This window comes from Frankliniella occidentalis, unplaced genomic scaffold, assembly GCF_000697945.3.
Source record: "Frankliniella occidentalis isolate FOCC.00 unplaced genomic scaffold, Focc_3.1 Scaffold239, whole genome shotgun sequence".
In the NCBI taxonomy this organism is placed as follows: domain Eukaryota; kingdom Metazoa; phylum Arthropoda; class Insecta; order Thysanoptera; family Thripidae; genus Frankliniella; species Frankliniella occidentalis.
This window is the reverse complement of record NW_026267365.1, coordinates 379,870-391,739: the sequence shown is the minus strand read 5'-3', so window position 1 is coordinate 391,739 and position 11,870 is coordinate 379,870. Positions and strand designations below refer to the sequence as shown.

Sequence of the window (11,870 nt, the reverse complement as noted above, 5' to 3'; positions counted from 1 at the left end):
TTATAGTTTTGTTTTATATTTTTTACGTCCTCTGTTATTTTAATGCACTTCGCTCAGCTACCCCGTGCACAATGTTAACGCACGGGGCCCTACGTCCTAAATCGATGCGGGGTGTGGTTTTTATGTAGTGACGATTCTTGCAAACCTCTACATTTTCACAGGTCTGCCCCCTTAAGGAAGCGCTGTCGCCTATTTTGAACACCACTGTATTTTAGAGTAATCTAAGTAAGTGTACCCGATTATTATAAACACCAGTATGTTTTCAAAAAGCAGGGCAATGGGGTACTCTAAGCCATCCAAAACGGAAGTGGGAAAAGAACAAACTCATTGACTCTGTTTCCGTACTTGCTCTGATTAAATGGGCTGATCGTGTACCTCTACACCTATTTAGTTATGAGAAACTGTCTGATCAGTTTCGACTTTTCCTCCATATTTGTGAGGATAGAATCGGACCAAACTACCGTGGTAATTTCTCATACTAAACGGACGGAAACAGATGGATCAATGAGCTTGTTCTTTTTCACTTCCTTGTTAGATAGCCTGGAACACTCTTTCATATCCTTACCTTGAAGAAGTTGTTTTTCGGTATCGGTAAATGGTGCAAGGTCTTCTCCAGCCAGGTCTTTGGAAATCTGTGGCAATAAGAAAGAAAATACAGTGCTCCCTCGTACAGTCGCGCCTACCAGAGCCGCACTCTAGATCCCCTCCCCGCTAGTGGTGGGCCATCTCAGTGTCGCGCTAGCGGAGAAGAGCTGAACAAAACGGCGCACCTCTGTGAGGAGGCATTGTTGGGTATTCCAGATAAGCATGTCACCGAAAGCAAGAGTTATGGGACCCGTGTACGGAGTGCACTATAAATCTTTTATTATTATTTTTTCCGTGTAGTATAATGAAGTCTGTGCAACCGTAATATACAGGAAATTTCCTTGTATTACGACTAGCCTGTAACTTTACATAGATCGGGAAGGTTGGCCCCTCATAAGTTTGGGCGTCATCTCCATCTGAGGGACTGGACGCTCGACTAGATTGATAGGCTTCGCGTCTTGCTTTTATTCAGATTCTTTGTCTTTTTTAGCTTTAAGGCTCAGCTTATCAGCTGTGGGGTCCTCCACATCCGTCACAATTTCCGGTGTGACTATTCGGAACAGGGACACCACTAAAAGCCGCGATGATTCAAAGAATTTAAACGCAAGCTACGCTTCCCTGCTGCGTTTGATTTCCGCGCGCCGCTCGGATCGGCAGCCAGGAACAGTATGGTATTTCAGAGCTGGACGTGAAGAAGCACACGGTAATAATCGACGGCTCCTTGCAAAAGCATACGTTCTGTACGGTACGCGTCTAAACCATACGATCTATACGGTACTGTACGTCTCTAAAACATACTATCCGTTTTCGGCGGTTTTCGCTAGCATATTTTCGGCAGCAGTTTGGGAATGGAAGAAAGTTATTAAACATTCATTTCTCGGTATCAGGTGAAAGTTCGATCTTCCCTCTTTGTATTCCGCCCATAAAAACAATAAATTTTTGCCTGCAAATCTGGTAAATAGGCTATCAAAAATATTCTTGCAAAAAAAGCTAAAAACGGATAGTATGTTTTAGACACGTATCGTACATAACGTATGTTTTAGACGCGTATCGTACAGAACGTATGCTTTTGCAGGGAGCCATCGTAATGACGTCCTGGTTTTCATGACGTTTTGAAAACCATGACGTTTCCAATGCATTTCTTCCATAAGAGGTCATGGTTTTTCCAAAACGTCATGAAAACCAGGACGTCGTTTTTACCGTGCAAAGTGGAAGAACTAAAGGCGTACTGCTCGTGCACAGACGCTGAGTGGGGTAAGCAGGGGATGGAGTGGGGGCGTCTGCGCACGCTGCTTTCGTTCTTTCATTTTACTTCTTCACGCCCAGCTCTGAAATAACATATTTTGTTCCTTCACATCTAGAGTGCTTTCATTCAACTTGAGCCATATTTTCGGGGAGCTACTCACCTGTGAGTAGTCACCAAACACGACCGGGTGGTAAATAGTTCCCGCATACAAACTGTTGACTGCTTCCGCGGCGTACACATCTTCTGGATTTGTTGAATTTGGTGTTGCTGGTAGATTAAGTATGGTCAAACCCACCATTCCTGTAAAAGAAGATACTATTAGCATGCAAGAGTCTACATTTCGACACGTTGAACTAAAACGCACGAAGTTGAGAGGTACTCTTAGAGACACACCCAGGCCGCCCTATTCTGATCCGTGGGCCTGGGTTCTCACCTCAATCGGTAACCGTGATTACAAACAGTCGGGAAATGTTTTAGTCACTGTAGTAATAGGCTTCGCCATTTTTTCGCCGAGAACGGCCCGACCAACAGTTTTGAACGACATTGAATAAAAATTGTGTTCGATAGACGTTCAAGGATTGGAAAAAAATATTTTAACTTTGCAAGACACCATTAAAGTACTTGCCTTCGTGTTTGTCCTCCTTAAACACGTGGTATGCCTCGGCATGTCCGAGTAAAAGATTACGCTGGCATTGGAAGTGGTTGCTCACTTCGTCTTCCGTGTACAAACCAGAGATAACGCCGGCCTGTGCGAAGTATGTGCACTGTATATTCGGTTCATTCACCGTCGTCCAGTACCTCACCTTCATTTTAAAAAAAAAGCAGAAAAACGGTTAGACTTTCTTACGATATACTATATCTTTTACCCTACTTGAAATATTTGCTCTAGTACTTGCCTTTCCGCCGTATTCATTAAAAACGAAGCGGGCGTACTCTTTGAAGATGGGAATCATGTTCGGGCTCCACCAACCCTTAAACTGGTCTTCAAGTACTTGTGGATGGTCGAATTGATAAACAGTGACCTGTTCAATTAATTGAAACACAATTAGAAAAACATATTAAAACTTTCTCGTTTATTCTTACTACGTTATTAAGACTCTTTGAAATATTTTACCATTGGCGTCATATTGTAGCGCAGCACTTCATCAATCACGTCATGGTAGAACTGAACTCCTTTCGGATTTGGCTTCGAAGCAGTGACGTTTGGCAGTATCCGTGGCCATGACAAAGAGAAACGGTAAACCTGCAGCTGAATGACAAAGGGGCATTTTCTAATTCCACCACAAATAAGGAGCAGTAGGATACACCGTACAAGTGGAAAGAATTGGAGTGAAGTTAGTGAAGCCTTTGTTGTGATTGAAGGGAACCACTAGAACACTTGAAAGATTCGACCAGCTCTGGAATAGGTACCCTATTCGGCCCTGCGAAAGAGGCAGGAGCGAGAGGAGTGGCAAGTAGTGTCGAAGCCAAAATACAAGTACAATAGCTATGGCAAGAGTAACATTTATTCTTCAGGGGGCAGAACTGTGAAATGTAAGGGTTTGCAAGAATCGTCACTACATAAAACCCACACGCCGCATCGATTTTGGATTAAAGATGTATTAAGAGCATAGATGGACGCTAATTTTGCCGTTGGCGCCAGTATGCACACTCTCTAGGAACATGCCGATCTTCGCCTTCAACTGGAACGGTGCAGTCCTTCTCGGTGTTCACGATTGCAGCGCAACGGATGGGTCAGCGACGGTAAAAAAATGCTAGTTACTCTTAGAAGATGCCGCTAGTGGTTGATCTGGGGTTTTCGCAAATTTCAAAATGGAAGTAACCGAAAAAAATCACAATGGATAAAACAAATTTTTCAATTTTTTCGTATTTCAGCTATATGATTTTTTTCGAGTAGTTCCATCTTGAAATTTGCAAAACCCCCAGGTCAACCACTAGCGGCATCTTTTTAGAGTTAGTAGCAATTTTGTTGACAGTCGCAGACCAATCCGTTGCAGCACAATCGTGCACACCAAACAGACAGCATCGTCCAGTTGGAGGTGAAGAAGGGCATGTTTCTGGAGAGTGCGCGCACCGGCCCCAGCGGCAAAATTAGCGTCCATCTATGCTCGTAATAAACATTTAATCCTAAATTGATGCGGCGTGTAGTTTTTATGTAGTGACTATTTTCCCAAACCCTCTGATTCACAGGTCTGCCCCCTTAATAATGAAACTTCTTACGACCTTTTGGACTCAAATAAAATGCCTAATTTTATTCCGTAAACGGGGACGTTACATCCAGCCCAGATGCAATTTTGTGTGTGTTCTAACAATTAGGCCAGTTTTAGGAACAAAATTGCATCTACTCTGGGTGTGTTTTACGGTCGAAGCCAAATGGTTGTTCCGTACCTCATTGCTAGGGTACGAATACGAAGCAACCGTATCACGTAATCTACCGAGGGGGCAATAACTCCGGGAATCGTGTGTACACCTGCCTGGGAATCATCAGGAAATCGCCTAAACTAAGCGGGAAACAAGTGAAACTGGTACAAATTAGGCAAAATTAGCGTTTTCTACCACTAGAAAACTCGAGAAAACCTAAGGAATGAATATTGGCGAACGGGAATCAATGGGAATCAAGTAAATCGGGAATCATGTGTACACATCAAAAGGGAGTTATTGCCCCACTGTAAAAATTCTTTGTCACGATGACGAAAATACCATGGCTAATTTTTAGTACAGGGCTGTCGTCATGAATTTTCTCGTCACGGTGACGAGAAAACCTTAATCATGTGATGAAAAAACCCATGACGACACCCCTGTACTAAAAATTAGCCATGGTACTTTCGTCATCGTGACAAAGAATTTTTACAGTGGCCCCTCGTAATCCACGGATGTAAGCGGCAATTATTTTCCGTACGCGTCCGCGCCCTCACGTTAAAAACAAGCCCTGGGATTCCCAGGAGTTTTTCTCATTTTCCAGGGGACTTGGAAGAGTCCCAGGGAACGCCTGGGAAAACCAGGAGACGTCCTGGGTTTCCCAGGAAGATGTCCTGGGTTTTCCAGTAGGTCTCCTGGGAATAACAGGGAACCCCTGGGGAAAAAAATCTCCTGGGAATCCCAGGGCACGGTTTTACTGTGTACATTTAGTTTCACGGTCCAACTCAACCCGGTTCTTCCGTACCTCTTTTCTGAATTATTCTATGCCGGAATGTCCGTTGCGAGTCCAGTAGAATGAGATGATTATTTTTACAGTGAACGAGATTGTTCATTCACACTCAGCGTGTGGGCTTTGCTACAGCTCGGAGAATAATCTCATTTCACTTTGACTCAACAATTAGAGCATGTAGTTACCTTGAGGGCCGCTGCCATTTTGATATCCTCCTTGTAACGGTGGTAGTTATCTGCTGCTACGTCATGAGCGTGCGGGTCCGTTGCGCCCAGGGAGGACAACCGCCCAAGATGAAACAAGTGGTCCAGGTTACTTTCCGCTTTACCTACCCCCAGGAAAATCAAAACAACGCGTCAGAGATGACTTTCATAATGGCAACAATTTTCGTGATTAAGCGGCTTTTAGATCCGCCTTCCATTGACACGTTGAGTCTTCTGTTAACACACCCTGCTTTTTGCGGAGTATCAAATTCACTGCTTATAAACATTCGTCCGAAAAGACGACAGCGAAAACCGCTGGGTTAGGGACTAAAGGCCGTCGAGAAAATATTTGGACCTTTCTTCGACACTGAAAATTCCAGACATTTTCTGGATACCCGTTCGCGCATGTCTACAAAACGCAATGCGGCTGCTCTCGTGGTGATTTGCCAAAAGGAACCAAGTTGGGTACAAAAGGCGTCCCGTACTACACGGGTAGGGCTCCTAACACCCGTAAAGTGATAGGAGACTGGAAATCTGTGGATGCACGCAGATACTTCAGGTACCATTTATCGATTCGAAGCCTTAACAACAAGGTCTTTGCTGCGGAAGTGCACTTATCTACTGACTTTTTAGTAAGACTTTTGGAGTAAAGGAGATAAGTAGTAAAACTGTTCGTTGTTGAAGGGTTATCAACTCACCATCTTCATCCCACGCCCCCTCAACCTGTATAGCAGCCACGCCTGCGCCGATCAGTAGGTCGTTAGGAAGTGTCACTGGACTTTCGTTTTGTCCGTGTAAGATGGCACACTGTGATTCTGCCAGCGTCATAGCAGCGACAAGTATTACAGGAAGGCAGTTCATCTTGTTCCTGTGAAAAGAAAAATTCTAAATCGTTGTTCGGACGTAAGGTAAAGCGCTCATAATGTTCAAGGACTAGCTTGCAGCTTGCACTAGAGGACACCTTCAAGCGCCTTCAAGTGTTGTGAACCAGCTGCAGCTTAACTGCAGTTGGACACTGTTATTAAAATACTGTGATGTCACATTCTCTAAAATGTATTTGTTTTCACATTATTTTGAATATCATGTTACATTCCTTTGAACGTGACATATCCCTGCATCGCTCAACGGCATGGTGGGCGTAGGTTACCTATGTCACGTTATAACGAGTGTGGCAAGCTATTCTGCAGTGACAAAATTCACATTTCATAGAATGTGACGTCACAGTATTCGAATAACAGTGTAGGCGAGTAAAACATTCATCGCACACAGTTCTGTCAATTTCTTCTGGCAGCTGAAGGTGTGCGACATTCGTAAGCTTCTATTTTCTGTGTACGCATACGCATGAAACATGAATGTGCCACCGAACTGTTTATCTCCCTGCAAATGGATGTTCATTCTATATTCCCTCTTAGAGCTCGAACATCCCATTCAAGAACAACCTGCTCATAGCTCCTGAATACCCTTTTTTTGTACTATTTTCTATCTTGCAATACCCTATAATTCACAAATAATATCTACGGCAGAAGGGACACTGCTCAAGTTAGTCGGCTACCTTCCGTCGTCAACACTTCTCTGCAGGTTGTCAGCTTTTACGGCGAGATTTAAACATGTGAGTTCAAACTGGTTTATGTTGATTCCCATACTTTCTAGAATCTCTGTGAAGTCTGCGGGACTGTGACTGAAGTATACGTAAATTAGCTTTGGTTCGTGACCGAATTTTAATGGCTAGTTCGTGTGCTTTGGTTGCCTTTGAGCCCTGCGATTACGGGTAAATACTGTAAGATGGAGCAAAATACTAGGAAAACTTTTTAATTATTGTCGACATTTAGCTACATGCACCCCCGTTATGTCTTTCCTTGTGTTAAAAAAGCGTTCCCGCAAGAAGAGCACAAAGGACCGAAAAATAAATCTTAGAAATATGTAAAGGACTATTGCCAATTCAAGTCACATATTTTTCACGAAGGTAATGAAAATATGTAGCTTTATGCGACGGCCTTCACAAGAGCTAGAGCCACAACAGCTAGTATCCACAGGAGCTAGGCGTCGCAAGAGCTAGAGTTCACAAGCCCTAGGCGTCGCAAGAGCTAGAGTGCAGAAGAGCTAGAGGCAAATCGGCCGTTACCCTTGGCCCGACTTTACTCAGCGGTGTGCGCGGGAGCGAGTGGTGGATCGAGATATCTGCGGCTCGGTGAGCTGTACCTTGCGCGATATTGGTTACAGTTGTTTATCTTGTGCGAAATTTGTACCGTTGATAATAAATACCAACATAAATGTGTTTTTGATTCTCGGACGGGAGCTGATGAACCCGTTTAAACAAACGGCTGTTCTGTCTGTGCGGGTGGAACATTCGTTTATGGATGTCATTTTTTTTATTTGCGTTTCACGTTCACCGTGAGTGTAGCATTGTGGTGTGCCAAAATCGGATCGCAAAACCAAAACAGCTAGGGTGGTTAAAAGATGCAAATCGTGCCACACAAACACTGTTTTTCAACGAATGTGACGTCACATTCGTTTCAATGTTAATCGTGTCACGTTCGTTTGAATGTTGTGTCATATTCGTTTAAACGTGAATCGGCCTAGCCTGGGCGCTATTAGAGCATCACCTCACCTGAAGTCACGTTTAAATGAATGTGACACAATATTCAAACGAATGTGACATGTTTCACATTAAAACGAATGTGACGTCACATTCCTTGAATAACAGTGAACTCGCGGAGGTTATGAGTATATCTCCTTACCTTCTCCGCGACTGTTGAACTAAGTGACAACGCGGGGACAGGACGTAATATACATTACGACAATTAGAGGTTCATATCGATTGTCATATCATCGAGTGTAGATCCGATTATAGCACACCACAATGCTACACTCACGGTGAGCGTGGAAAGCAGTGAAAGAAATCGTCGTCCACAACTGAGTGTTCTATCAATACAAACAGAACAGCCGTTTGCCCAGTCAACAAAGCAGCTCCTATTTACTTATGGGAGGAGTTTGGGATCATCCCACACGAATCCCTCACGCGTGCTACTGGGACATCCCAAAAATACATGCCTCGGAGCAGTCAGGATGTATTGTGCAGCACGAGCACATAGACATCTGGGCCGGGATCTGATTGGGAGGTACTTCTGAGCAGGGGTCCGTACCTTAACGCATTAGCGTTGAGCGTTAGTTGTATAAATTAACGTGCACCGCATTAGCGTTATGCGTTAGTTATATAACGTGACGTTTAACAATTTGCAATAAAAGTTAAAGTTATGGGTCGTCAAAAATTATTCTGGTGCTAGTTGGAGCTTGTTCCGGCATTTTGAGTCTAACTCTTAACGTTTCATTCTATGGTCACAAGTCATAAGTTATAACTCTTAACGTTTCATTGTATGGTGACAAGTTATACGTTATAACTTTAACGGATAACGTACCGCTACAGGGGAGTTTCATGTTACACAGCAAACATTTCCCCGTAAAGTCCCCGGTTGATTTCGGGAAAGTACTTCCCAGTTCACTTTTCCCGCCTAATATTTTTAGGTTAGGGGGGGTTTAAAGTTTTTAAATTGATTTTTTGCATAAAAATGGATAAATGTTGTTTTTGGCCCCCTATAGATGGCTATGGTCAAACTGGGTGGAACTTTCATTTCCTAGTAGACACTGAAGTAAGAAACAATAATAGATTGTAGGTATGGAGGTACCTTTTTGGTCCCAGACACTGAAGCGCAGAGAAAAATTCATTGTTTTACTTAAAAGTTTGCGCGCATGATTTCTCCAGCAATATTGGGTTTAAAAATCTCCCATAAGGTTTTCCTGAATCAGAATCAAAAGGACTACAAATTGACACAGGGTTTTTGGTATACTATGTAAAACAAAGATTTTTGATAACCATATCACCTCTAATTTTCCTAAAAAAAGTTCATAAACTTTTTTTCTCAAATAATTTGATAGAAAATTTTTGCTTTACATAGTATATCAAAAACCCTGTGTCAATTTGTAGTCCTTTTGATTCTGATTCAGGAAAACCTTATGGGAGATTTTTAAACCCAATATTGCTGGAGAAATCATGCGCGCAATTTTTTAAGTAAAACAATCAACTTTTCTCTGCGCTTCAGTGTCTGGGACCAAAAAGGTACCTCCATACCTACAATCTATTGTTGTTTCTTACTTCAGTGTCTAATAGGAAATGAAAGTTCCACCCAGTTTGACCATAGCCATCTGTAGGGGGCCAAAAACTACATTTATCCATTTTTATGCAAAAAATCAATTTAAAAACTATAAACCCCCCTTAAGTAGTAACTTTTACGGAAAGAACGCGTATTTGAGGGAACTTTGACGGCAAACCAGTTAAAAGAAAATCTGAGGACGGCCTAGCTTCATTTCTACCTGCACGGCTCACAAACCATCAAAAATACGAAATTAGAAAAACACGAAACTTCACGGGAAAATCTTTGCTGTGTAAGTTACGGGCCCCTGCTTCTGAGTTAAGGTACTGAGAAGTTACTCCTCAGGATATACGAAAGGTAAAGCTCCTTGGGGTGTCCTGCCGAGGAGCTACTCAGCATGTTATCGGGCAGGACGTAACATATGAGTACCTCCTCAGGGGCACCCGTCGGTCTGCTCCTCGGGGCGTTCAGTCAGGGTGCTGACCAGCATGTCTTTGGAAAAGACGTCACGTATGCATCTGCTAGGGATGTGCCAGTATGAATGTCACCAGGACATACTACATAGAACGTGCTCGGGAGGTCATGGTTAGGGGGACAAGCAGGATGATGAACATCCTATGTATATCTGCTGCGGGGATCTTTGGTATGCCAGTGCCAGTGGCAGCCGTGTGCCGTGCCATTTGGCCGACAGATAGCGCTGGCGTCGCGATCCTCGAAGATTTTATCATTTTTGCGTTAAAATGTACGAACTATTAACTATTTTGAAAAGTTATGTTATTCGCGTATAAAGCAAGGGGCATGAAGTCGAATTGCACTACCGATGCTCACTTGCTTGCACAATTTCAGATTTTAAGGTGAGGTGTGGGTGAAAATAGGAAATCGGTAACGAGAAGTCATGATGTACAGACACTTTTACAGTATGATAGGCATGTGAAAAAAACATTTTTGACAAAGTACGACCGAGATTGGTCCAGTGGTTTGGGAGTTATGGGCATTTTAAGGCAAATTTAGGCCATACTTTGAAAAATCACTTGCGCATTAGATTTGACAGTAAAATTCAACCAAACACATTTTTGGTTTTCTTTTATCCTGAAGAATAACTTTACAGAGAGAGATTTCCTTTTTAGCCCCCCTAAACATTCACAGCAATGTGTTTTATCAGTGCTTCACAGAAAACCTTAAAATTTTGCCATGTTTTGTGATTTATTTAATTCTCAGTGAGAAATTTTACTGTCTATTGAACATATCTCTCTGTAACTTTGTTCCCTGTACAGAAAAGTATTTTTCCTCTTAATATAAACACACCCACACTGAATCTAATGCGCAAGTGATTTTTCAAAGATCAGAAAACATAGTATCGTGAAGAACGACTTTAAACCTTAAACATGAGCTTAAATCATAAAGTGGCATTTCGAAATTAAAGTAAAAGTAAAGACCCGAACAAAGACCAAGCATGCATTGGCAGAGAAAGGGCGCAGGAACATTTTAAGCACAGAAAACAAGTTCAATCATTTTATGATTTTCGCATAAATTTTCACCCACACCTCACCTTAAGTGATGTGCAGTTTAAATCTCGCGGATCATCAGCATACCTCTCTTATAGACACCTCGCCAAGTGTGAGGTGTAATTGTGGTCAAGTTGTACATCACATGACTACCATAAATAATTGTTGCAAACTCTGGCAACCTTGACCGAGTTCTCCGGTACCTGCTTCTAGATAAATATAAAATTAAGGCTCAAATGAAAACTCACCGAACCTCACTTGACTTTTGAATATTATCAGATTGTTTTACATTAAATGATGGTCAAGTCCTGGAAGTTTCTCCTGGGGACGTTCCTTCCGGGATGTGACAATCACCTCCCACTCATGACGGACGTACTGGTGGGAGGTGCTTATCATCTGCTCAGGGTCTAAAAATTTTGCATTCTGTAGTACTGTGGGACGTCCTGGCTGGGACGTCCCACATCCTAATCGGGTTGTACTAGGGATGTGTTCGGGACTACGTTTTGTTGACTGGATGTTTAAACCGGTTCGACGACACCTCCCGTCCAAGAATCAGAAACACATTTATAAAGACAACTGTAACCAAACTCGCGCAAGGTAGGGGAGAGTGGGGCACATTGGTCCATGGGGCACATTGTTCCCTTTCAAATTTCGCGGGGTTAGAGCGACTGCACTGCAGCGCCATCACTTGGACAGTGCAAGAAGCTATCACCTTCCCGACTATTTTTCCGAACAGTCCGCTGTTCATCAACGGTCGCCATCTAAATGGCAAGGGGTGAAAGTTTGAACACCCAAAAAACAGGTTAAGTAAAATGTTTCCACTCTCAAACCATCTCGTTTAGTGGTATACTAGGTAGATGTACGCCAGACCACGTCTCGCGTAACAGGCTTCGCGACATCTCACGAAACACTGTTACGCTGCGACGCGCCTGGCATACATCTACCTAGGCCTGCGGCGCTGACACCCGAGTCGGGCAAAAGGCAGAGTCGTAGATGGGCCTTCGGCTCCAAAGGACACAAATGTTACCCCCAGGA

The 11,870-nt window shown here is 43.1% G+C and overlaps 1 protein-coding gene across 1 annotated transcript in view; it reads right to left on the bottom strand.

Annotated features, from left to right (window-relative positions):
* LOC113213364 (uncharacterized) overlaps positions 1 to 11,870 on the bottom strand; it is a 41,486-nt gene that overhangs the window by 26,258 nt on the left and 3,358 nt on the right. The window contains exons 2-8 of the mRNA XM_052273015.1: positions 5,881 to 6,050; positions 5,165 to 5,307; positions 2,946 to 3,080; positions 2,728 to 2,853; positions 2,457 to 2,634; positions 1,992 to 2,131; positions 566 to 632 (exon numbers count right to left, since the gene is read on the bottom strand). Coding sequence (XP_052128975.1) covers positions 566 to 632; positions 1,992 to 2,131; positions 2,457 to 2,634; positions 2,728 to 2,853; positions 2,946 to 3,080; positions 5,165 to 5,307; positions 5,881 to 6,050 — 959 coding nt within the window. The remainder of the gene's footprint in view (positions 1 to 565; positions 633 to 1,991; positions 2,132 to 2,456; positions 2,635 to 2,727; positions 2,854 to 2,945; positions 3,081 to 5,164; positions 5,308 to 5,880; positions 6,051 to 11,870) is intronic.